This window comes from Macrosteles quadrilineatus, unplaced genomic scaffold (genome assembly GCF_028750875.1).
Source record: "Macrosteles quadrilineatus isolate MER2022 unplaced genomic scaffold, UCM_ALF_1.0 Scaffold_9__3_contigs__length_116548681, whole genome shotgun sequence".
Taxonomy (NCBI): Eukaryota; Metazoa; Arthropoda; class Insecta; order Hemiptera; family Cicadellidae; genus Macrosteles; species Macrosteles quadrilineatus.
The window spans coordinates 17,695,062-17,722,081 of NW_026542602.1; the positions used below are offsets into that span (position 1 = coordinate 17,695,062).

The 27,020-nt window shown below is 33.3% G+C and overlaps 2 protein-coding genes across 3 annotated transcripts in view; both read right to left on the reverse strand.

Moving 5' to 3' along the window:
• LOC129002942 (interferon-related developmental regulator 2-like) overlaps positions 1-25,157 on the reverse strand; it is a 38,255-nt gene extending 13,098 nt beyond the window's left edge. The window contains exons 1-5 of the mRNA XM_054431077.1: positions 24,928-25,157; positions 11,277-11,387; positions 7,367-7,538; positions 6,632-6,833; positions 1,150-1,364 (exon numbers count right to left, since the gene is read on the reverse strand). Of these exons, the coding sequence (XP_054287052.1) occupies positions 1,150-1,364; positions 6,632-6,833; positions 7,367-7,538; positions 11,277-11,387; positions 24,928-24,958 (731 nt within the window). The 5' untranslated portion in view covers positions 24,959-25,157. The remainder of the gene's footprint in view (positions 1-1,149; positions 1,365-6,631; positions 6,834-7,366; positions 7,539-11,276; positions 11,388-24,927) is intronic.
• Positions 18,335-20,891, reverse strand: LOC129002941 (uncharacterized). 2 transcript variants are annotated; one of them, XM_054431076.1, is made up of 2 exons: positions 18,970-20,891; positions 18,335-18,499 (listed from the first exon to the last, which is right to left on the reverse strand). In XM_054431076.1, coding segments are annotated over exons 1-2 (1,905 nt in total). In that variant the 5' UTR covers positions 20,874-20,891; the 3' UTR covers positions 18,335-18,498. The 2 variants fall into 2 exon arrangements, with proteins under 2 accessions (XP_054287051.1, XP_054287050.1); XM_054431075.1 differs by having other exon boundaries at positions 18,966-20,891.
• Positions 25,158-27,020: the final 1,863 nt, after the last annotated feature.

Sequence of the window (27,020 nt, forward strand, 5' to 3'; positions counted from 1 at the left end):
AACGAACCTAAATTGGTCACTTTATGATGTTATCTATAAAATATAGAGTCTTTGTGCCGAAAAAGATTCAGTTAAGACATCAGATAAACCTGCCGATCGCCCTACGCGTACGGACATTGCCAGTTTTACGCTCATATAAGATTGATTAAAATTTGAATTTTAATCAATCGAATTGTATGAAAGAATGAGAAAAAACTTTATTCTTTTCCCTTCAATTTGACATTCAAATAGTTTAATTATCTTAAATAGTTCCCGAGCAACGACCGTTTGAAATCCTGGCATTCTTTTAAAAACACCCTGTATATATATATATACACATGTCTGTGAATTGAGTAATTTTTGTCAGATTTTTATGAAATTTGGTTAAAGGTGTAAGGCGGGATAAACTTGAATGAGTTCGCGAACCAGCATAATCGGACCATGGGACAGGGGTTTTATGGGGTAAAAATTGGGTTTTCTTATTTTTGACCCTCAAAACACAAAATTTCCCTATTTCTCTTTAGGCCTTTTTAAAGAGCTTTAAGAGCGTAAAATGGCGTAGGTTGCTTGTTTATGGATGTATTTTGATCAAACTTGGCAAATTTATTTATTTTATACTAAGCTATTAATATTTTAGTATAAAATACACTTTATTAGTTTCCTTGTAGCAGCAAACCTAGGTACTCATTAAACCTAATGTTATTTAAATAGATTTAATTGAAAATCAATTCAGACAAGTGGAAATTGCTTAGTCGGCAGGTTTGCTGCGGCGGGGGTATTTTTAGTTGCTTGGACTAAATTGATTCAGTTAATTTATTTTGAAGGTCTGTATTTCGGCCATTGTTTACGCTACATACTGGTGTTGGGCTTAAACTGTCACAAATTAATCCTCCTTTAATTTAATTATGTAATATTTTCAGTAAAACCAACCATTTCAGAGATAGAGTGAAAAATCAATGTTCATTTTTTTTTTATAAGTTGCCTTGTGACGCGCCATGGTACCTCGAGGAGAAAAACTTAGATTTTATGTTATGGGCCCAATACTATCAACATATCCAAAAATCAAAACTACCCCACCTTTTGCACAGCAACCCCCTTATTTTCTGACATATTTACAGGACAAGTTGTGAGACTTGATAATAAAAATCCACAAATAAATGATTCACTCACGGATCGTTGAAAGCGTGGATGTCAATGATGGTGAGCAGTAGACTCCAGGCTGACAAGGCTGCAGCATGGAGGTTAGCCAAGTCGGGGGTCACAGTGGCAGGAGTGCCGTCTCCCTTGCAGTACGAGCCACTGAACACTGAGAGCAACGTACGGTGAGTATCTGCCAGAGGATCTGTGGAGTCAAGGAACGCCAGCATGGCCAGGGTCCAGCAGCACTGAAATCAGAAGCATATCAATTCTATACAACATTGACATGATGTAGGCTATAGGTACAATGTACGGAATTAAGTGACCTACTGAAAGTTTTTATTGTCTACAGCAACTAAATGTCATTCAATAATTAGGATTTTAATCGGAATTGTCATAGACCTTAACAAATCAATTTCTTGAGGTAAATTATAAGTCAAGTAAGTGAATTGTGTAGCATTTAAGATACTCCAGAATTTTGTGACTTTTATATGCCAAAGTAAAGTTATCCTATATGTTTTGGTCTAATAACCTTCAGTGAAATGCCAGCTTTCATAATTGGTATTATTCATTATTAAGATTGGATGTAACTGAATCACACTGCTGAATCTAGAATCAACAATCATTATAATTATTTTAGGACTTATCAGCAACCAATGATACATAACTCCATTTTTATTTCAGTTATTTCCAGTGTTGGGGAAGCTACTTTTAAAATGTAGCTAGCTACAACTACTGCTACATTTCCAAAAAAAGTTGCTTAGCTACAATTCCGAAAAAGTAGCTAGCTACAACTACAGCTACAATGAAATGTAGCTATAGCTACAATTTTAGCTACTTTTCCAAAGATGTGATGTTACTTTTATTCCTCACACATTAGGTAAATATAAAATTAATTGCAGCTACATTTTTATTGAACAAACACTCAACAAAATGTCGGTATTGTATCGAACATTACTTGGACAACAACTTATTCCTAGATTGTATTTAATTGGTTGTCATCATAAACCTAACATTACAAGAACACAACCAAAATATTTTGGTGTTCCAACATATTTAGTACTTATTTTTAAATATTAAGCATTATTTTTAAGCATCTTGTATGCAAATTCATCAAGTTCAAAGGACATACAACCAAACTATATTTAAAAATCTCATTATATTTCTTTAATGTAAATTCTCATTAAATTAATATTCTCATTCAGATATTAATAGATATCTTATATCAACTATTAAAAACAATAAATCTGTAAAACGATTATTTAAAAATACTCTTTTGTGTTACAAAGCCTAGCCTACTGAAATGGAGTGTATTGCCTTTCTTTATTTTTAATGTTAAAAACGACATTGGTTTAACTTTTAACCACAATGATAAGTTAAGTTACTTGTTCTATGAATAACGCTACTTTAATGTCAAGAAATCGTCCTTTGTCATTATGCATAGGGCAAATTGTGCTTCAACAAACGTTGGTGAACAAAACAGTATTCAGCAACTTATCCTGAAACCGGCTTTTTAATTTAAACATGTTGAAAATTGTAAAGTAAAAAATAACATGTAGGCCTACTTGGCTATGTAACAAGTTGGCTATAGTAGGCTTGTTCTTACAAGGACTAAACAGATACTCGTATGTTCCTATTAATTGAACTTGGTATTCATTTTAGTCTAATAGCATAGCCTAGGTAGGAATTAGGTAGGAATAGTCCTTGACAAGAGCTGTTAGCAGGAGCAAACTATGCTATTTTTTCAATGTAACTTTCATGTTATACTGTATGGAGATTTTTTCGTTCAATTATTACCGTATGTAGTCTAGGCATATATTAAATTTCATTAGGTAATTTCCTCTTTGTTAATTTAAACATTTGAAAAATCTTCGTAATCCAACCAAGGAAGGGCTTGTGATTTTGAACCACAATCAACAGCTGAAGCAAAGGTTTTTAGACCAGCTTTCTCATTATTTTAAGGTTTAGTGTTGGTTTCCATCAAAACCCAAGTTGAAACTATTGATAAAATAAAGAAACTAAATTGATTAGTAATTTCCCTGTCAATCACTTGCAAGCATTCAATAGCTTCTCTTGTCACCGATAACGTTTAAACGTAGTCTGTGTCTAGCGATTTCATTTTATCTGACAGTAATCATAGAGTAGCAAATGAAGGAAATGAGAGCCAAAAATGTGGATAACACTCAGATAATGGCCTCCATGTCCACGCAACGTAGTTATGTAATAGGTAATGAAACGGCTGCAACCAGCTGTATGAAGCCATGAAAGTAGTTAGGCTAAATTTTCTTCAAAATTTCAGTTTGAAAGAGTTTGTTTCACATGAGGTTTTGATCAGGGGCGGACTGGCCCGCCGGCCCACCGTCAACATTCCAATATTTGCGCCCTCGTTAAAGGAAAAATTCATAAAAAATTTTTAAAAAATGAGACGAGATGTATTTTTTAGAAAGCAAGAGGAAAAACTTAGAGTACAAGTTTCAGCAGTGAATAGCAAAACATAAAGTCGGGTGTGAGACCTGAATAGACACTGTCGACAAGCGAGAGCAAAGCTGCTCTTCTCTCTCGTACGTGTAGGCCTACTCCGAGTGGAAGGCACTTGGTCTGAGCAACTTAAAAACAGCTGTCCTCTTCCCGCGTCATTATACGCCGAACCCGAAAAAACTGCACTGCGACCACGAGTACTAGAAAAATACCGGTATGGATCATAAACATAAACAAATGACGTTTTTGGCCCGAAAATAAACATTATTTAACATTGCTTAAATGGAACTGCCAAATCATATGTTCAATGCTCAGTATAGGATTCGGGCCAACGACATCATTTGTTTATGTTTGTGATCCATACCGGTATTTTTCTAGTATTCGTAACTGCGACTAAATCCGACATTGGTCGGTGTCACGATGTCGTCTGTGGTAAACAACTAGTGAAGATAATTTAATATTATTCATATTTGTTATAATATTTAATTATTGCTCACACTATATAACTATTTCACTTCAAGTCACATTTAATTTTTATCAATAGCAACTCAACTCTCTTGTAAAATGACGTTTGCCGTGCATGTAATAAATAAATAAATAGTGTGAGCTGCCAATTAAAATGTGACTCTCTTTAGTGAGTGTCTGATTTGTGTCTCTGTGTTGAAAGCTTCAATTTATTTTTATATTCTTTACCTACACAGGAAACATGAACGAAAGCAGTATTGTAGAATCACTACTTTTAGAAAATTTAAATAGATTTAGTGACAGTGTATTTGTTAACTTAACCATTACACAGTAAAGATTAAACAGTAAACAGTATTTTAATATGTGGCTACAGCCTATTAATTAATTATTTCAATATGCAGTATGGCACTAATTTTACCTTCTACCCAGTCTAAAATACGTAGTTCTCTCTAGGCTATTTCGTTTGTAGAAATAGGTTAGGTAGGCCTACTTTAGGGTCACAGTTTTGACTTAATTTAATGCTAAAAAGTTTAAGTCAATAAATTGGTTTTGTTCACAGTGAAAGCGTATTGTTTGTGTTACAATAATTTCATAGAAATCTAAAATATATAACTTCTGTTATTTACAGTGCCAAAAAATACAACAGTTGCAAGTTCAGGCTGTAAACAGGAAGCAAATGATTTATATTGTATGCATGCAGCTAAGCCATGCAAGGGAAAACAAAGAAAATACACAAATATAATACGAAAGAACCTAAGAAAATCATTTGTATTTTTATTTTTGTTAGGATATTTACTGTCAGAATAGCACCAAGTCGTGTGGGTAAATAGTCTAAATTTGGTAAACCAAACATTAATCAATAGCTTATCAATAGTATCAATAGCTTAGTAGTGGTTGCTTATCAATAGTTATCAGATTTCTGATTTCCACTGTTAATGCCTCTAGATTGCCTAAAAATGCGAGTTTACAGGTATAATTTTTAAAATATTTCCCGGGGGAAGACCCCCGGACCCCCTTCTGTACAGGGGGGTATTCCATACCCCCCAGACCCCCCGGTTGGCGCCTTCGGGCTGGTCAAGGTTTACGCCCTAATAGAGTACCCAGTCCGCCCCTGGTTTTGATAAAAATCGCTATATCAATCAATGTTAAAAGCGAGAAAAGTAGCGAGAAAAGTAGCTAATATTCCGCTACAACTACTTAAAAAATCTAGCTAGCTACAGCTAAAGCTACAATAATCTTAAAAAGTAGCGTAGCTACAGCTAACGCTACAAAAAAAGTAGCGCGGTAATGTAGTGTCGCTACTTGTAGCACGCTACTTCGCAACACTGGTTATTTCATATGTCTTGGTCTTAAAACACTACTAGGAATAAAGACCCTCATTTTTAGATATTGATCGTTTGAATCAGTTAAGTTACCAGTTAAGTTATCAGTTAAGTCAGTTTAGTTATACTGTATCCCTCAATCCAAAAACATAAATTTGATTATTTCTCAGATATGGAATTGGGAACTTTGGATAAGCAAATTTTATATAGTGTGCAGCGCTTCGCGCAACCGGGCTTCATGGCAAGCTCGTCGTCTGCCGTGAGTGACAGAACGTTCCCCTGACACCTTTTTCTCAACTCTCCCTCTCTTCAACCAAGAACCTCCGACAAGGGATCACCCATCTTCATCTTCCATCATGATGAGTTTGTCAATTATTAGTAATAAGTAGTGCCTAGAATAAGTTTAATAAATGTCTCGTTAAGTAAATTAACGAAGGGGGAAACCCACAAGGGTTGCCCGAAACTTCAAGTGTAGGAATCGCAAATTGAATGGCTTGGAGCCTTTTGCTCCAAGCCATGTATTTTCCACCAAAAACCATAGATATTTCCGTTCTAGAAGTATAAGTACTAATTATTTTGGTTCCACCAGCAGCATTAATAATCAATTCAGTATTTGGTAGTTAGTGTTTGGAAGGATAAATTTCATAATTTGTTTAGTTTCGATTAGCATAAATCAAAGCTGGCTAGTAAACGTTCTGGTCTGGGTAAAGATCTCCGTGCCTTGGCTCCCCAGCAACTCTTTAATTTTAACCAAATTATTGGTAGCGGATTCACGCTTACATTTGGTTAGGACTTAGCAACTCTCAACCTTACCCTGTATACTTCATATTCTCTTTCCTTAAACATCCCCCCCCCCTCCCCACTACATACTCAAATCTAATTACGTTATCCTATATGTTTTGATCTTCACCTTCAGTGAAATACCAGCCTCCATTTGAGTTATTGATTATTAAATTCAGAAGTACCTAAAGCACTCTGCTGAATCACGAACAACCCAAATTGTTTGAAAATAAAGTTATTTATCATCGATTGATGGTTAAATGATTTTGCTTGAAACATCAGCTGTAACTGTTGATTTCGACGGGTTTCACCTAGAATATTTTTAAAAGTAAAATTTAATATTTTAATTCTTCTAAGAGCAAGGTGGAATCAAAATGATTTTAATCAATAGACAAACAAATTGGTAATATTATTAATAACAGGCTCTTAAAATACAGCTACAACCATTAGAAAGTTCCAGTACTACCAACCTTAGCCCTCGCAGAAGGACTGCCAGAATTGTCTGTGATGGTGAATGTGAGTAAGGGCTTGAGGTCGTGGCACACCTGATCAGTGAGGTCACTGACTCCCAGCTGTATACACAACAATGCTGCCAACTGTGCGGCGCTCGCCTGCTCAGCCCCTCGTCCCTTCTTTAGGCACCGTTCAATACCATCACATATGGTCAGTCTCCTACAATAATTGTATGGTAAAATATTCAAGTTTGGAAGATATTATCTTTGGAAATTGACTTCTTATCCTGTTTGTATAATCTGAAGATTCTTGTGTGAATTTCATATCCCGTACATAATAAGTGGATTGATTTAGACTAGACTTTATTACAGGGATAATAACTTAACCCTGATTTCCTGAAATTTAAGTCAAATGGAATCTTTTTTAATCATTGAAGGATGTTGATGAAAAGGAATTGAGTTCAGCTAGGTTACCTGAGAAAATTATTGTGCTGGGGCAAATAAATTCACAAAGTGTGACAAAAATAACACTAATATTGATACCTAGCATAGGACTTCTTCAGAGAGTAAATTGTTAGAATCGTCAGTTTAAGCTAAAAATTTATAATAAAAGTAACCAGTATGGGAGTCAGGGGTATGATTTGATTTAAGTGATACCAATTGGTTTTTTTGGTAACAAGAATTAGGTCCTGGAAAGAATATCATATGCCAAATTCAAAAAGTAATTTAGTCTATAGGTAGGCTAATCCTTACCTGTCAATGATGAAATCCGGTATGTACTTTTTAGTCAGAGCCTGACTAACTGAATCTAGACTGTTAGTACGGCCCTGAGCCGACTTCTGTGTTATGCCGTCAATGGCTTCACACATCTTTTCCTCAAACACCTCGTCTTGCGACTGTTCGTCTACTTCGTCTCCAGCCACACCTGTGTGACATTAGGTACAACTAGTATAAGTTACCAAACTTCTTTCTCTTCCTAAAAATCTTGTTAGCAATGACTTATTTTTAGCGACTTTCCCTATAGGGAAGTAGCTATTACCGTCTATTATTAGTCTGGAACCAAATTACTTTTTCATTTTGATGTCTTGTAGTCTACTACCTGCAGGGCCGTACCTAGATACTCCTTTGTACGTGGCGAACCAGCGCAAGTGCGCCCTCCGGGGGGTCTGGGGGGTTGGAATACCCCCCTGAAAAGTGGGGGGGCCCGGGAAAAAATTTGAAATTTGAACATCAGTAAAACACATTTTTAAGCAATTCTGGCTCTTAAAACATCAAGAAATAATTCTGATTTTGACATTGAAAATTTAACTTTTTGCTATAATGATTTTTTTATGGTTTATGCTTAAATGATTGGTTAAACAATATCCATACTATTATATAAAAATCTAATGGTGTCTGTCTGTATGTGTGTTACTAATAGGTGCAAAAACTACTGAACTGACTGGGCTTAAATTTTACAAAAATATATCTATCATACCAAGGGCCATTATAGGACTATTCACATTTCGATACTGACCGTAGGCTTTGCCCCTTTGGCTTTAAAAGTTCTGAGATGAAGATTTTAAAAGTAAATATTGATTGGTCTCCATGGCTGCGATGAGAACACTAACAATGTTTGTTTACATTTGCTTTGACATTTAAATGTAAACAAGAAGAGCTGCTAAATTGCATATTTCACAATTTCAGACAGCTGATACAAAGAAATTAAATATAATATTATCCATAACTATGCGGTATAGGTTTATATTTAATCTAACGTTTTATCATGGATTATTTATTCTAAAACTATGTCAATGATTATAGAAAAAAAAGATTCTATAACCGTTGCTGTATCAACTCCGGCTCTGCTTTGGATTTTTAAAGCGTCTAAGTTATGAAAATAATGTTATTGATATGTTTTCATGAGAACAGTATGAAAATTACAATGTATAGATGTTTTGTTTGAATTTGGAGTCTACTTTAAATAAATTTGAACTGCTTAACATGTGTTAGATTAACTTAACATAGGTAACTTGCACATAACATTGTGTATGTATATTTAGGTAAATTAAGTTATTGTCTTTTGCTAAACCTATGCTGAAATTAAACTAAAGAATATCATCATTAACTAAATTGTACGTCGTTGATTTTTGTTTTCTAAAATGTGTTGTATATGTGTAACTATATTTAATTATCAAATGGTAATACAAAATACTCTTATTTTATCTTAACATAGCCTTCAGTTCACATTTACTTTATTTGAAAAAAATATCATTTGTGTTTTGCCACACCACTGATTAAATTAAACCAAGGGAAATATCATAAAACAACGCAGTACACACACTGTGTCCTTTTGTTTCTATAATCAATTAAATATCTGTTACTAATGTTTACTTAATGGTTGTGTGAAAATGTAAAGGCAATTGGACGATGGAACTGATTAAAAGAACTGGTTTGTATATTAAGTTGTTTGTTGATATTTTTGTAGTAGAATCAGAGATGAATTAAACATAATGTATTTGCTATTACATTTTTTAGTCCTTGATGCTTTGATAATCATATTACAGTAGTTTTGTCTGATGTCTTAAATGCTAAATTATTTGTTTAAAATTGTTTAAAGTATGGATATAGTTTCTTTAATATTTTAAAAGACTGTATTGATAAGGCACAACAATATTTCTAAAGTTTTTAACAGCTGACTTAGTTTTGCTAATGATTCATTGTGAGTGAAGAAACTGAAAATGGAAGGATTTGTGATTTAATATGAAGAAGAGTGAAATTAAAAAACGAATGTTCATTTAAATTTAATAATTAGTATTTTTGCAACTTCAAAATTGAAATTTAAAATGTCAATAAAATAAAAAGATATGTAATAAAGGGAGATGAAGGTAAATCATGTATGTCAAAGTTTTATTTGAAGATTTATTTGGTCAGTTTTTCTCATATCAGCCTACACAAGATTTAAAATTAATCAAAACCAAAATGGTGGTATCCACTACTTACCAAATTTAAAAGTCATAACTTAGAGGTTTCTATTAAGGCCATAAAAGTTGCATTTTCTTTCTAAAAGCGTTGGCGGATGCGTAACTATTATATGCAACAGATGTAAAGATTTTTCTATTTTGTGTCCCCTTCCCGTTGCAAAGCACGGGTACAACAGCTAGTATTTTTATAAAACATAATGATCTGTTATCCCAATTTCATCACAATGTATATTAAGGTAGTAAACAAAAGTAGGCCTATCCCTTTTTGTGGAATTTAATTTTAATAAGTAAGTTACAATAAGTACAATGTGTACAGACAGAGTTATTTACATAAGTTTTAATAGTTACAACTGTTTTCTGACTTCATCAATATTTACAATTCCTTGCTTTAACGAGAGCAAACTCATTGATTACTTCATCGAAATCAATTTTGGATGCTCTGTCATACTCGATTGATACAATTGCCAAATTTGTCAGTCGAGTTTCGCACATGCTCGATCTGAAGTAGTTTTTAATTATCTTGAGCTTGCTGAAACTACGCTCGCAAGATGCAACACTGACAGGCATCGTTAAAAATATCCGTAAGGATATTTCTACATTTGGATAAGCAGCTTTCACTCATATTTTGAAATGACCTTTAAGAGATCCAAGTGAGATGCCTTCTCCAAGTCCAAGACCTACATAGCCTAAGTAGAGTATAAGGCTTAGCGCTGAAAGTGGCACTGGGACTGGACTGAGTGGACTGGCGTGTGGAGGAGAACTGGCAAGTGACAGGCTTGCAAATCAAACAATAATACGCCCAGCGATGCCAACTTAGAATTATTAACTTTAAAACGAAAATAGTGTTATGCTTACCACCGGGCCTTGTGAGAACGTCCCTGCGCCCATTTTTCTGTACAACTACAATGGTTGACATTGTAATAATTGTTAATAAATCAATAAATTACATTAAAAAACATAAAATAATTTCATATAACCGTTATTATACCGTAACATAAGTGTAAAAACGTCAATTTCTATTTGTTTCATCTAGCTCATAAAAAAAGTAAAATTTGCCCCTCTTTCCCATTTTGCGTTCTTGCCCAACCGGCGCCCATTTTGCGCCCTTGTCTAACCTGCGCCCTTGGCAGGGGCCACCTTCGCCACAGCCTAGGTACGGCCCTGACTACCTGCACCGGGACCGTCCGTGTCGTGTGCGTGTGATAGGCCTATCAATGTCAATTAAATGTTTACTTTCCATAATTAAATGTTCGTATTTGTGTATTTATTGTGTGCGTGTGACATCCATCGATGTCTTCGTTTTTGTAACCCTGACGATGCCGTATTTACGGCGAAACATGTAGGTTGTTAACCTCAATTAACAATAGGATTACTTGACGAGGTATTGTACCATAATATCATAGTAGGCTAAAGCCATTTTCACCAATAAGCTAAAAAAACAAAAAAATAACCAAAAACTTCATGATTCTACGTAATATAGGCCTACAGACAAAATTTAAAATTGTAGGCCTATATTACCTACATAAAAATGTACCCTTTAAAAAATTATGGATACAATATTTTAAAAACAACATAGGCCTACTGTATATGTAGAATGTGTGCATTTCGTATTGAACGTTGCATTATTTTTTAGAGCGGTAAGCTTATCAGTATTATTGTGACAGGTAAAAGGCTATTTAAGCAGTGAACATGCTATATACCTTCTTCCATAACTGTAGTTTCAGAGGCCATACTGATAACGCTGGCATTGTCATTGATTGAATCTTCATCGCTAGTGCCGATGTCAGCTTTTCTACTAGCTGAAACACCTCCTAAAAAAAGTGAAATAACTTAGTTACAACATTTTAGTCCCAATCCTTTCAGTACACATGGCAAGCATGCACTAATTAACGGTGTATGCAGAGTTACATAGAAATAGGTTATTAAGAATGAATATTTAATAGAAATGTTTATCTTGAAGCCACGTTTACAAGAGGCCAGTAGAGCAGGCAGGAGGCTAACCTCTGGTGTATTCCAAGAGACAGGTAACTTGCCCGCCAACTGGCTTGGTGTAATATGTGGGATGCATTATCATGAATAAGGTTGGTTAGGTTTCACAAAACCTAAATCATTTTTAGGCAATACATTTTCATTAACTGCTGGGTTGATTTTACTTAAAATTAAAAATTATGAATGATTTGATAGCCTAAGGTGGTAATTCATATGATGAAAGGGTACATTTCTGTAAAAGGGAAGATTCGTTATTATCAATGATTTTTTTCAATAGGTACATCAATATTTTATTTTTTAATCCAATATATCGATATCGACTGATTGAAACATCAGCTGACAACTACGATAAATACAAATATTGCAAAGTAAAAAAAAGATAGGTCTAATAACACAAAACATATATAAGCGCAAGTTTATATGTGTTATTAGACACATCTTTGAGTTACTTTCCGTCAATTTCAACCACATACAATGCTGATGAAGAAGTTTTTTAAATAAAAATTGTTCAGTATCAACAAACAATATAATAATTTGAGTAACAAAATGTTAATATGGAATTTACCGTCGAACAAAAATAGTGCCATTGGATTTTTTTATACCTAAAGGTTTATTACATAGTGAACGTCAATGTAGTAATGGTCATGATATATACCAGTAATATTATTTTGTTATTGTTTGCTATAAGTCTTTTACGATACAAAGTTTTGATTCATTAATGTATGTTAGGCCAATGTTTTTTTTTACAATTAACATAAAAAAAAAAAAACTTTCACTACTTGTATCAATAGCCAATATATAATTTAATAGGATCAATGGATACAATATTCTGCGTATGTAGTACTATTTGCTATTAACTTCAAAAGATCACAAAAGTGCTGTGAAAAAATGTGTAAGTAAAGGCCAGTTGTAAACAATTAAGGAGCTCGGCAAAAGTTCAATGTACCTAATAACAATTATATTTTTATTGTGTATTAGCTTATAGTTTTAACTAAGTTACAGCATTTTTCTTGTTGAATCAGACAATGAAACTCGTTTGGGTCAATCCATATCAAGTGGTCCAGAAATAAATTAATTGGTTGCTTCAAGATTTTTGATTTTTTTCATATTTTTATCCTTGAAAGTATATAGGCCTAGTATTAGAAGTACAAAAATACAGTTATTTTATTTTATTTTATTTTTCTACTGTATGGCGGCCATTTTTTTGTTACTCGAATGGCCGTTTTCAGCGATTTCAGAGCTCTGTGTAAAATTAAATATCTCTGGTTCTACTTATCCTAGAACATTAAAATAAAAACCAATCTCTTCAGAAAGATCTGAACTTTAATATGGTAATATATTGATGCACTTAAAACTAAATATATAGGTATAATTACCTGTTTAAAGTTTAACGCAACGATGTAACGAATACTGATTTTAAACAATTTATTTTTATATAAAGGCAATTGACTATGTGTTTGTTATTTTTTTATCTGATAGTTATAAGTGTGTACTCCAAATTCTCAAAGTTTCAAGTAGTGGACTTGTATAGGGTTTTAAATAAAAATTGTCAAAATCTTAAAATTTTCAAAATTTCAAAAGTTTGATGCTTAATATCTTTGTTGGGCATGAAAATAAAAATTTCAAATTTGGCTCAGATATAGTACTAAGTAAGAGTATTATGCTGTAATAATTTTATTTTGTGGACTCAACTGGTTTCAAAGATATGAAACATTGAAAAGTACTAAATAAGCATTATAGCCGTAATAGCGTAGGAAGCATAATGTTATATTATAACTCACTATCAATGTATTTTTTAACAATGTTATATTTTAATCATAGATTTTAAGCATTTTGATGTTTTAAAACACTCTTTGTTGTCTGCCACAGATACAAATCTGTAAGAGGATTGTGTTCAGGGAATTGGTAGACGTCCTTGAGTCAAAATTGAAGTTCTAATTTAATTTTTTTGCTAATTCTTTGCTGTCTACATAAAAGTATTGAATACCTTTAAGGGTTTGTTTTAACAAAAATTAAACATATCCTTATCATTCAAAATTTGGTTGTCTATGGCACATTGTAGACTCTATTAGTGACTTTGCTCTTGGTAGTGCCTCCTACAACATTGCAGGAATTTTTTCCTTGCGCAGTAGCAAAAAATGCCTCGCAGCTGGTATTGTAGTACCTGTGACTGAATATTTCAGTAAAAAATCATTTTATGATACTGTATAGCCACAGCCACCTTTAACTCCAGGCTGCGTAGAGTTTGCAAAGTCGCAAGTAGGGTTGTTTAGTGCCAGACGTCCCATAAGATAACATGTCAGACGTATAAGATATGTATAAGACATGTACCTATAAGAAAACATATTTTTAATTCAAATTTAGATTTATGAACAGAAACAAAAAGGATTAAAAATAAAACACATAGAATTGAAAACCAAAATAATATTATATAAAATCCATTCCTATACATTTAAAGTGGAGTCAATATTTTCCGATGGTGTAGGAGGCACTACAAAGAGCGATGTCATTAATAGAGTCTAAAATGTACCATAGATAACCAAATTTTGAATGCTAAGGATATGTTTTTGTTAAAACAAACCCTTAAAGGAATTCAATACTTTTATGTAGACAGCAAAGAATTAGCAAAAAAATTAAATTAGAACTTCAATTTTGACTCAAGGACGTCTACCAATTCCCTGAACACAATCCTCTCACAGATTTGTATCTGTGGCAGACAACAAAGAGTGTTTTAAAACATCAAAATGCTTAAAATCTATGATTAAAATATAAGATTGTTAAAAAATACATTGATAGTGAGTTATAATATAACATTATGCTTCCTACGCTATTACGGCTATAATGCTTATTTAGTACTTTTCAATGTTTCATAACTTTGAAACCAGTTGAGTCCACAAAATAAAATTATTACAGCATAATACTCTTACTTAGTACTATATCTGAGCCAAATTTGAAATTTTTATTTTCATGCCCAACAAAGATATTAAGCATCAAACTTTTGAAATTTTGAAAATTTTAAGATTTTGACAATTTTTATTTAAGACCCTATGCAAGTCCATAATTTGAAACTTTGAGAATTTGGAGTACACACCTTTAACTATCAGATAAAAAAATAACAAACACATAGTCAATTGCCTTTATATAAAAATAAATTGTTTAAAATCAGTATTTGTAACATCGTTGCGTTAAACTTTAAACAGGTAATTATACCTATATATTTAGTTTTAAGTGCATCAATATATTACCATATTAAAGTTCAGATCTTTCTGAAGAGATTGGTTTTTATTTTAATGTTCTAGGATTAGTAGAACCAGAGATATTTGATTTTACGCAGAGCTCTGAAATCGCTGAAAACGGCCGTTCAAGTAACAAAAAAATGGCCACCATACAGTAGAAAAATAAAATAAAAATAAAATAATTGTATTTTTGTACTTCTAATAATATATACTTTCAAGGATAAAAATATGAAAAAAATTAAAAATCTTGAAGCAACCACCTCTGGACCACTTGAAATGGATTGACCCGTTTTTGTAGGGAAAAGTCTTAAGTGTAAGATGAATTAAATAAAATGACCGATAAGGGCTACATGAAGCGTGGTAGAGCATATTACTCACTGAAAGAGTTCTTTGAGGACAACTTTAGCGACCTCGTCTAACCAACAAACCATTGACGCAATCAATCCAGCAACGCTGGTCAAAGATGAAGACTTCAAGTATCTGGTATTATAATCAAGCAGGTTGAACAAGACGCTTGGACAGGCTTTAGGAGAGGACAGGAGAAGTTAGCAGCGGGAATGGCAGAAATATGAGAGAAATAATGAGCAGAATAAAGAAAGAGGAAGCTAAAGCCGAGAGAAAAAAGAAACGAGAAGAAAAGAAGAAGAATGAAGATTCAGGCAGTAAACGTAGGGTAGTTAAAAAGAAACTGATCGACGGTGAGGATTGGGTGTGCTTTCCACAGGCATTATTCAGCAGAACTTATTTTTAAAAAATGGATATTGAATGTGGTTCCTGTCAAGTGTACATAGTGATCGAAAACATCGTGATAAATACGGAATCGAGGAAAAACTGGATTTTTTATGCCATCAATGTGTTTCCGACAGTGACGATGATCCGTCAGTACTTAGTGAAAGTGAAAAGGACCCTTACTGTCCAAACTAACTAGGCTTAGTTGATTTAAGTGTTTTTATTGTTATTTTCTCATTCCACGTTAATTTAAGAAAATGTCATTCACTAGATTTTTCAGTGTCAATAGGCCCTAACTAAAAAATAGTGTTATTCCCTGATCAACGTGACGTTTTTGTTTTATGTAATAATAAAACGTAACTTGGGCTACAGTACTTACTTTTGTCACTATAAAACATTTTGACTTTATGTTATTATTAATCACAATTCCATTCTAGAAAAGTAACTAAAATAAGTACTAGACAACTTACATCTTAATAGGACCTTTGGTTTTTAAGGACAAATTTTCAAACTCTAAACAAGTCTTAAAACTGTCATTGACTAGTATGTCTACCCAATGTTGGTTTAGTTAAAAATTCATACTTAATGTCCTTTATTTTAAAAACTAGTGCCCCTGTTGCTCGAATTCGAGCAATTTCTAAGTATTAGAGGTGTTATTTTAAAAGGAATAACATTCATAATTTCTGATGACTTTAAAAGATTCGACCCAAAGATTATGGAAATATTCCAGATGTACATAACAGAATATATAAATTTGTCCAGGCTCTCTCGCTTTTTTCCATTGTAATATTTACGCCAACCGGAATTCAAATAGTAAATATTTCATTTCAACCAAGTCAGTAAATGTTTGTAGCAAACTGTAAAATTAGCAAACTTATTGACTGTTTAAAATTAACATATGTTCTTCTTCTCACTTTTAATTTCTGACAACAGCTGGAGTTGCACAATAATTTTTGTTTCCCATGTTAATCTTATGGAGAAATACGAAACTTTAAAGGGTCCTAGGGCCTCACTCTCTGATTATTTCCCTAAAAAGAAAGTTTCCTGCACAACTTCACGTTACGCTCTTTCCAATGACACCAAAAACATGTAAATCGGTTCAGTAGTTTCGGAGGAGTAATTGTCACAAAAAACATGCTTGCGCATTAAATATATAGATTACAAAATACAATCAGTTATGTTAAAACTAAGTAAGGCATTTGGAATGCAAACGTTACCAATTGTCAAAGGCATCTGGAAATACAACTAATGGTTGATAAAAAATGCTTGCATACTCTGGATGGATTGTTGTAAGTGTATAATTTTATGGATATTACAATTCAATAAAACTCCAGCAACAAATGTAAATCAGCCTGGGCAATTGTAAAAGAAAATTCCCAATCTCTCGGAAGCGGTAATAGGCCTAAGCTTCCATTTCATCCAAATAAACTAAATAGTTTTTTTATTAACTCTGTTAACAGTATTAGAAACAGTATTAAGAAACCTGCAAATACTTATGATCATTTCTTACAAAAAGTTCCTTTCAACAATTCAGAGTTTCACTTTTCTTTGGTCACTTGTAGTGAGGTTATGTCAGTCATAACTAAAATGAAAAATACCAAATCCAAAGATATCTATGATATCTCCAACTGGTTCATTAAAGAAATTGTTGATGTAATAATTTCACCATTGACTTACTGTGTAAACGCCTGTCTACAGGGGGGATTCTTTCCTGATTGTCTCAAAATTTCCAAAATTTGTCCAATTTTCAAAAAAGGGGATAAAAACTGCCCAGGAAACTATCGGCCTATTAGTCTAGTACCTGTTCTGTCCAAGGTTCTAGAACATATTATTCACAATCAGATTAACAGCTTTTTTGAAAATAATTCTCTCTTTAACAAACAACAATTTGGCTTTAGAGTTGGACAGTCCACTGTGGATGCAATTGATGCCATGGTTCAGGACATTCACAGGGCTTTTGAAAATAAAGATTTTGCCTGGGCCACCTTCATTGATCTTAGCAAGGCCTTTGATTGTGTTGACTATGAGATCTTGCTTCATAAGTTGGAGTTTTATGGAATCAGAAACAGTGCTCTAAATCTTTTGTGGTCTTATTTAGCAAATCGTAGACAGGCGGTATACGCTGATGGTGAATGGTCCTCCATCGCCCTCAGCAACTGTGGGGTACCTCAAGGCTCCGTCTTAGGCCCCCTTCTGTTTTTAATTGCTATAAATGATCTGCCTATGAATCTTAGTTGCAATTCCTATCTCTATGCGGATGATACCACCTTGCTATCTTGTCACAGTGACCTTTTGCGTCTTAAGTCAACTGTCAGAAACACAGTCAATACTGCTGCTGAGTGGTTTTCAGCTAATAGTTTTCTTTTGAATAAAGACAAAACACAATCAGTCATATTTTGCCTTAGACCTCTACATGATATAGGCCCACTTGAAGCTGAACTGTCCAATGTGGTAAAGTTTCTAGGTGTCCATATTGACAAACAACTGACTTGGTCTGATCATATAACGCAACTCTGTACTAGGTTAAGTAGAATGATCTGCCTTTTTCGTAAGCTTAATGATTTAGTTCCTATTAGTTATTTAAGATCAGTTTACTTTGCTTTATTTCAGTCTGCCTTGAACTATGGTATCATTTTTTGGGGTAATAGTTCTCATGTCTCCAATGTCTTAAGGGGGTTCTACACCCTTAACCTTAATTTTTGGATTTTATTGATTTATCAATCAAATTTTTTTATTTTAGGTTTTGTTTTGATTTAACTTAAAGGAAAATAGTAAAAAAATACATACATACTGTTGTGGTACGTGGTAAATAATATTTATTTTAAAAAATTAACATTTTTTTGGTATTTTTCAAACTGATATATCTTTGAAAATACTTATGCTATTTTAATGATTGTAGTCTTGAATTGTAGGCCACATCTTTAGCTAAGAATTCACGCATGCCCATTTGGCTAAGGTCAAATTTGAACCTACAAGGAAAAAAACAAATTTTTAGCAAAATTTCATAAATTTCTAAAACATAAAAAATATTTTTTACAATAAATATAAAGTGTATTTGTTTAAAAATGCATGAGATTTTAGGTAATAGTATACAGAACAACCTCTGAAAATTTCAGTATCCTAGGTGAATTCGTTTTTGAGATTTATCAATTTATGTCTTTGAAAACATGGAAATTTCTAACTTGCGGCAAACAGCCGTCGAAGTGTAAGCTACGTTGCTAGATTAGAATGCATTTGATTTCACACTGAGTTGGCCAATACAGTAGTATATCATAATACTTTACTATAGCCTACTTTCATCCAGGGAATGGATTCTCTATTTGTTTTTTTCATAGGGTATATGAGTAATTATTTGGGCCTACATATGTTCGGAAAATACATATACCGGTAATAGGCACACTCAGCAACAAAAGTTGTTACAAATAATATGCTTACCTACTAAAATTTCCCAGGTCCATAGGATAGTCCCTCTTGCTCTATTCTTCTCTCTTCTTCTCTTATTTGAGCTATCCTCTTCTTTTTCAGGTACAACAGATATTTTTTGTTCTTCTTTTTCTGCGCATTCCTTAGCCTAATGACGTCCAGTCGGTTTGCAATTTTAGTTGTATTGATTCCTGGGCTTGAAGCAGTACTGGCAATTTGGTGCTCAAAAACACTTTTCAAATAACCTGTATTGTATTGACAAATACCTTCATATATCCTCATTGTTAGAGTGCTTTTGGAAACGAATACTGTCTTTGGACATTTAGACCACAGCAGACCATGCAACGCTTCATTCGCATTTTGTGTTTTTCCGTCAACACATCTTGACAGAAGGTAGTCTGAGGCTAATCTCTGGTATAGAGGCATAATCTTAGCTACAACATCTGGTCTTAGTGGAGTTGCTATTTTCCCATCATGAGGGGGAGGTTGCTCCTTCCTTGAAATTGCCCGTTGAAAAAAACACCACGAGTCTTCACCGTTTGGACACCGAGAATGCATTGGTTTTTCATCAGTCGATTGGCAATGGTCTAGGGTTGCATAAATAGCGTTCTTCATTCCAGCTACACTACCAAGATTGTTCTGTATCGCATTGCGATAATATCCTGTGAGTTTCGTTATGGTACTGTCCTTTAGACTGCCAAACTTTTTGCCCCCTATCGGAGCTTTAGCTTTCGTACTTTCAATTCTCACATTTCGAAGACCTGTACCTAACCTTTTTGCCACGTGGTTAATACATTCTACCTTTTCAATTTCTTTATCATAGATTTTGAGATCATTCAGATGTCCATGGGTTTTGGAATCACCATCAGAAATCATGCAGGTATACCGGAAGTTGTGCTGCAATGAACGTTGCCAAATTCTTTTCGCCGCCTCCGATTCCATCATGGGTGATGAGCCTTCAAAGTTACATTGGCATTGTTCTTTGTGGCTTTCTTTCCAAAGTTGAAATTGTTGTGGACTATCCTTCAACTTTTGTCCCATACTTTCACACAATCGACAATACTTTGAAATTACTTCTACATCTATAACTAATCCTGTTGTAAGTTCAATACAACAGCCTATGCCATACTTAGAAGTAAAACCCCTCTTGTGCCAGCTACCATCGTAGCTTACTGTAAGATCTAAAATAGTATTGTCGTCCAGCGAACAAAGATCAGTGTGGGCCTTACGAACTTCAATACGCGCCTGTTCCAAGTTCTTTTGAACGTTTCGTTCAGCAATTTTACATAGCACATTTTTTGTTTTGTTGTATGAATTAGGGTTCATGGCTTTCATGTTGAAGTACATACTAAACTGTTCTAGGCTTCTTGGCCCCCTCCCAATACTACTGAAAGCATGAACAACCCTTCGATTTATATCGTATGGAAGTACTTTTGATTTGACACCTGGAGATCGTGCAATACGTTGCGATGTCTCAAAAGGCTTGGAAAACTCACATTCAGAACAAATTATGGTAAATCTGTTATTATAACCTTGTACAGAATCATCAACAAGAGACAAGCAATTTACATCCAGGCAATTAGGGCAAGCAAACATACTGACTAGATTTACAAGATTGTCTTTGACTACAAAGATATATGAAACAGCACTTTCGTCGATCGGTATCTGTTCATTGTATGTTTTGTATAAAGCAAACCCTGTTTTATTTGGTTGGATTTCAGTTGTGTTTTCATCACCTGTAGCTGAAGAGGAAACAGATTCACTTGTATTAGACATAGGCCTAACCTCAACTGTGGACAAATTGTTTTCATTTGAAGTTTCACATTGAACATTACTGTTTTGGTTATTCGCCCACCTTGATAGAGCAGATTTTAAATTTCTTTTTGACATTGCTACCTTAGTCTTCTTTAGTCTTCCCATTTTATTTCACTATTTTCACACACAACACTCATAAACAAACACTTTATAAACAAACAGTTCACAACAACAGCAACCAGATGTAATCATCAATCAGCTGACTAAAATTCATAGGCTTTAGAATAAGTAAACCATAGAACACCAAAAGGAATAAAATCAACTAATGTCATTGTATATAAAATATAATAATAATGATTTGTCATTATTACTAAAATAAGCAATACAATAAATGTATATAAATAAAAATGTATGATATAAAAATTAAAAAATACATATCAAATTTACCAGAACCCAGCGCGACGCTCAAAAAAGTTGTACTGTCCGAATAAATATTTTTTTTCGCCGTGAAAATAAATAATAAATACATAAAACCATATATTTTCTTGTTTAGAAAAAAACAAAGAATTTAATTATGTAAAAAAAAAATTTTGTCAAATTTTGACATTCAAGGGTGTAGAACCCCCTTAATATTACAAAAAAAGGTCCTGCGCATAATGGCTAGGGTTGATCCTGAGGAACATTGTCGCCCCATTTTTATTGAATTTAATATTTTAACCGTTATTAATTTATATATATTTAATATCATGTTAACTAGTTTTAAGGAAATGGACTCACATGCCATAAGGAGTGATTTTCATGATTTTCAAACTAGAAACAGACATCAATTTGATATACCCCATGTTAGACTGAGCAAAACAAAGAAAAGTCATAAAATTCTGGGCCTAAAATGTCTAAATAAATTGCCCAACAAATTGCTATCACTTCCTTACAAAGTTTTTAAAGCTAAAATTCATATGTGGCTAGTAAAGAATCCGTTCTACAAACTTAATGATTTTTTAGAATTTCCTAAACCATTAAATATTGAGTAATGATTGTACTCTTTTTTCTATTATAGTTATCCTCATCTGCATGTATTTTATATTATCTTTGTATATTTTGATTTGACCTTGTACTCTACATCTATTGTACTCTTCCTTGACAAATGTTTACCAACATAATACCTTCATTGACCATTCCACATGCATTTGTAATGTCTATTGGAAAATAAAGCTTTGATTTGATTTGATTTGATTTGATTAATCAAGAAGGTTCAGTTCCGGAACATGAACAACAACTTTAAAGTTCTTCACTGCTTACCCTTATAAGATGAACCTCCACACTATTCTTTATTTCAAAACATGGGTACAGTTCCACAGAGAACCTGCGATATATTAACTTATCGGATTATGATTTGGTTCAATACCGCATCAAATTTAATTCTACAATTTAAAATTATATAAATAAAAACAATAAAAAAAATTAACTTAATAAAGTTGTTTAATTATTTAACCTTATTTTTATTCTAAACTCTTATGACTAGTTAAAAAGGGAAGACACTATAAATATCCACCCTTGAGAATTCCTCTACAGGCGTGTAGTTTTAAGTGCTAAGGTCAAGCGTTTTCTCCATTTCCTAAAGGTAGGCCTAAGGTAAACAACCCAAATACCGTGACTACACCAAACTCCGTGATTCTTGTTTTTTTCTCGCCAATAACAATATTGCTGGTCATAGACGTTTAAACTTCAAACAAGAAGTAAATTCAACTTTTGGAGCTTATTTTAAATGTCTTTGTCTGCTGATGCCATGTCGTCTGGCTCATTTAACAGTTTGAATGTTGACATTTCTTGAAACAGCTGTTTTTCTTAAGGTTCTTAGTGATTCAAACTACGAACTTTGGGGTGTGGAATAAGCTTTAGTTTAGTATATTTTTATATTACATAGGTAGACAAAAGACCTATATTTTGAATTAATGTTTTGTTATAAACCTATTTTAAGCCGGTTATTGAAATTATACTGTAAAAAACTACATCACTGAGATTAGCCACGTAAGATTACTATTTTCTAAATACCGTGACAGGATCACGGTGTTTAGAGTTCACATTATATTTTTTTAATGCAGAGGAAAATAATAATATTTTATAAAATAAGAATATTAAATACATTTCACTACTAAAGTCTGTTTTGTTTGTCCAGTAAATATGTACAACCAAAATAAATCAACCTCAATTCTTAGGCTAGGCCTATTTAACAGACATGTAATGTAAGCTGCAAACAGAATTAAAACACTTTTAGTTTAATTGTAAGTTCAGTAATATTTTTTAACTAAACTTATTTTTCTCTTAATAAAGTGGTGTGGACTACTATAGTTTTATGGGCATTTTATGAATTTTAATGCATTTAAATGTTGGAAAGTCACATCCACGGAAATTAATAAGCAGAGAACGATCGTTTTTTTTCCCAATACTGTGATCCTCTCGAGTTTATAGTTTTACTCTGTTGATTTTACGTTTTACTAAGAAATTTATATTTTAGCCTATTGTTTTGTTTCAGAATGCCAAGTGAGAAATTTTCTCCCTTAAACCAGAAACGGAACTATTCCCAAGATGCACTGGCAGGGCCATTCTTGCTGTGCTGGGGGCATAATGGTGACGGGGCTGGAATGCTACACCCCAATTCCCTCAACATGAGTCACATTCCATTGGTGACATACTAACAAATACTTAAGATAAATTGAAAATAAAATAGCCTATGTCCAACATACCAGAGCTCACACCCCAATTCCATCCTACATGAGTCACTGGTGGCTATGCAATTTAGGATGTTTAATACTTTCTATAGTGGAGTGTATCATATGTATTTTCTTGTTAAATATTTTTAAATTATTCATCCAATATAGTTTGGTCTTGTCCGTGATTTGTTTGGTTAATGTTTAGTTAAGTTACCAAGATATTGTAAACTTCCCAATAACTAAATTCTTTTTTTCACTTGCTTATTGTGTTTTGTTCGGTATCGATATATTGAAAAGAAATCATCGATAATAAGTTCCCCTTAACAGGAAAGTACCGCAAAATCAAGAGAACCTTTCTTAAGGTCACGGTATTTGGGCAGTTTACCTTAATTAAGAAATTATAGGCTTCCCTGGACCGTGGGATTTTAGTTTGGTTTGTTTTTGTTCGTTTCTAATTTGTTTAGGCCTATTCTTAAAAAATTGCTGTTTTATCTTAGTAAGTTAATTGTTCGGTAAGATGTGTACCCAAACTTTAACTAAATAACTTTTTAAAAACCTAAACATCAATAAAAATGTTGACAGAGCAAAACTCAATCTGATTTTTAAACATCAGTAAAGGTTAATTTATAGACCTACGGTAGGCCTTATATTGAATCAAATTAAATATTAATGTGGCTTACTTATATGGGGGTACAGTTTCTTAACTGGGCTATGCTAATATTGATTGGAATTATAGAATTGAAAATATTGATTAATAATCTATATTTTTAAATATATCTATTATAAATAAAACTATCATAACCTAACCTAACCAACCAAACTTGCTGATGGTGAAAAAATCGCATGAAGGATTACTAATCGAATCAATAGTTTCAATCAATATTAGCATAGCCCAGTTAAGAAACTGTACCCTTAATATGGTTCTCTGCAGAACTGTATTAGGGCCTACCCCAAAACGTTAGTGTCGTTTGAAGTAAAAAAATCCACTAAGTTAGGCCTACACAACAGGTGAAGTAATATCTACCTAGTCCTACTTAACTTATATTGGCTTAGCAATCCCCAAAATATAAGCTACCATGTAAAAGGTTAGCATTCAACTTTTGCCTAGGCCTAAGTTAATTAGTGTTTGTGATTATCGATGCAATTAGCATTTAAAAACTTATTTCATGAGAGACCTACGGTAACCTTTTCAGGAAGTTATGGAATTATAAAGTATTGCTGGGTCAGCAATTGAAAAAATATTAAATGAATCGTGAAACTATCAATTCACTTTTCTTCACGTTTGAAGATTGACGTTTGTGAGCAGAACGTTAGTGAGGCTAGCCTTGTCGAGAAAGGACAAACACTGTTGAATGTTATTTCGAAATGCACTGATCGAACAAATCAATTGTTTTGGTTTGATTCACTTTATTAAATTTCATTACAAATGACATATTGCACAATATCAAATGTTATATCAGTAAACGTTGCACAACTGTTACCAAAGAATCAAGGAAGAGAAAACGTACCTGATTTTCCTTTACGTTTCCCTTTAGGCATGATCCAATTATGTTAAAATTTATCTAAAATTTCACTTAATCAAGAAGTTAAAATATTGCCTATATATATTCTGTTTCGTATACTTAAAACTCCGGAGTGTAAATGAAAATTTAGTGAAAAGTACATAAATGTCATGGTCTACTCAGAGCCAAAGCATGCGAAATGCACCCTGTTCGTTGGCGGGGGCTATCATCCAGTCCAGTCGATTTTAGAGCTGTCAGCATTGTCTGCAGACAGTTAGGAGAGCACATGACCTTGCCACATGACCAAGACTATAATCCTTGGACTAGTTAATGACGTACTGTTCAATGTTACTAGATTGTATGCGATTATAGGAAGTTTAAGCTTAGAGTTGTTTACGATAACATTAAAAATTTTTCATTACACTCCTAGGCAAATAAAATACTCCCGCCACAGCAAACCTGCAGACTAAGCGAATTTCAACTTGTCTGATTACATTTTTACTAAAATACCAATTTCCACAAATAAGACAAATTTAATTCCCAATTTAAATAACATTAGATTTAACAAGTGCTTAGGTTTGCTGCTACGGGGAAGCTAAAAAGTGTTTTTTGACCAAACGTCAATAGTATGGAATAAAATAAATAACTTTGCTAAATGTTATCAACATATATCCACAAACAAGTAAACTACAAAAGTTTTCATTTTCTCCATAAGAGTAACATGGGAATTTTAAATTTACACTTTTTTTTTAATTTTCTCCGTAATCATTAGGCATACAACAATGCTTCAATGTACCAAATTATTTCTTTTTTTAAGTTCTTCAAAATGGTTGGAAAAGAAATTCCAAAATTAAACCCCGTTCGAGTTATCGTGCTAACGGACACACACACACACACACACACACACATATATATATATATATATATGTATATGTATATATATTATTTAAAATATATGAATTTAAACGGATAGTGTTTTTGCCCTCTGGAGACCTCAAAATGAAAAAGTAAATCAGTCCCGGGTCCAGGTCTTACCATGAGACCTACTGTAATCTAGCTTATTCCCTATGGGAAATTCGCTAAAAATAATTGAACTATAGCCTAAAATATGAAACACTAGGCCTATGTATAGTATAAAATTTGTATTGTAAAGGCACGTTTGTGACACTGCAGTTTCTAACTAAAAAGGTTGCAACTTAAGAAGAAAAGTTTTCATTTAAAAAAATACGAATTGTAGTTTTGTTGCAAACTTAACAAGTTTTAAACAAAATCCTCATGTTTCAAACCATATTTCATGTTTCAACTAGTTGTCGCCGAAATTATGGAAATTTTCTTTGATCTTTGTTTGCAACAACAAAGTTTCAAACTTTTCTCTTTGAAATTGTTTTAAACATTCTCGTGCTCAAATACTTGTAAAGTCAATGCCAGCTTTTCTTTTACAGGTATAGGGCCAAATTTGCCAATTCGTATCAGCCGTAGCATTCTTTGGTCCTACAAGTACAAGACAACATACATAATATACAACATATGAAGGAAGCATCAGCCGTTCAAAATCAATCACTGAGTCCTCAATTCTCCTGACAGAGGATCCACATCATCCTTCAGATCTTCTATTAGTGCTTAGCCAATATAGATGAAATACCCCCGCAGCAGCAAACCTGCAGACTAAGCGAATTTCCATTAACCTGATTGGATTTACACTAAAATTCCTCCCTAAAAATAGCACATTTATTTCCTATTTAAATAGAATTAGTTTAACGAGTACTTACCCAGACAGCACACTTTCTCCTCAGGACATCCCACGGATATTGCGACAGGATATGCAAGATATCCCATAGTGGTCCTATGGTCAACTTGGGATATCACAGGATATCCACAGGAATGCCTAATGTCCCCGCCCGGGGATGTCCTACGGATAAGCTCACACGCATATCCGTGAGACATCCGAGGTCATCCCAGGGTAGTCCTCAGGACATTCTCAGGACATATGGGACTACTATGGGATGTCCCTGGGATAAAGTGTGGTCTGGGCCTGAACATAAAAAACACAAAATAATATAGATTTTGTATGAAAAGCTTAATTATAAGTTTAGTAAATT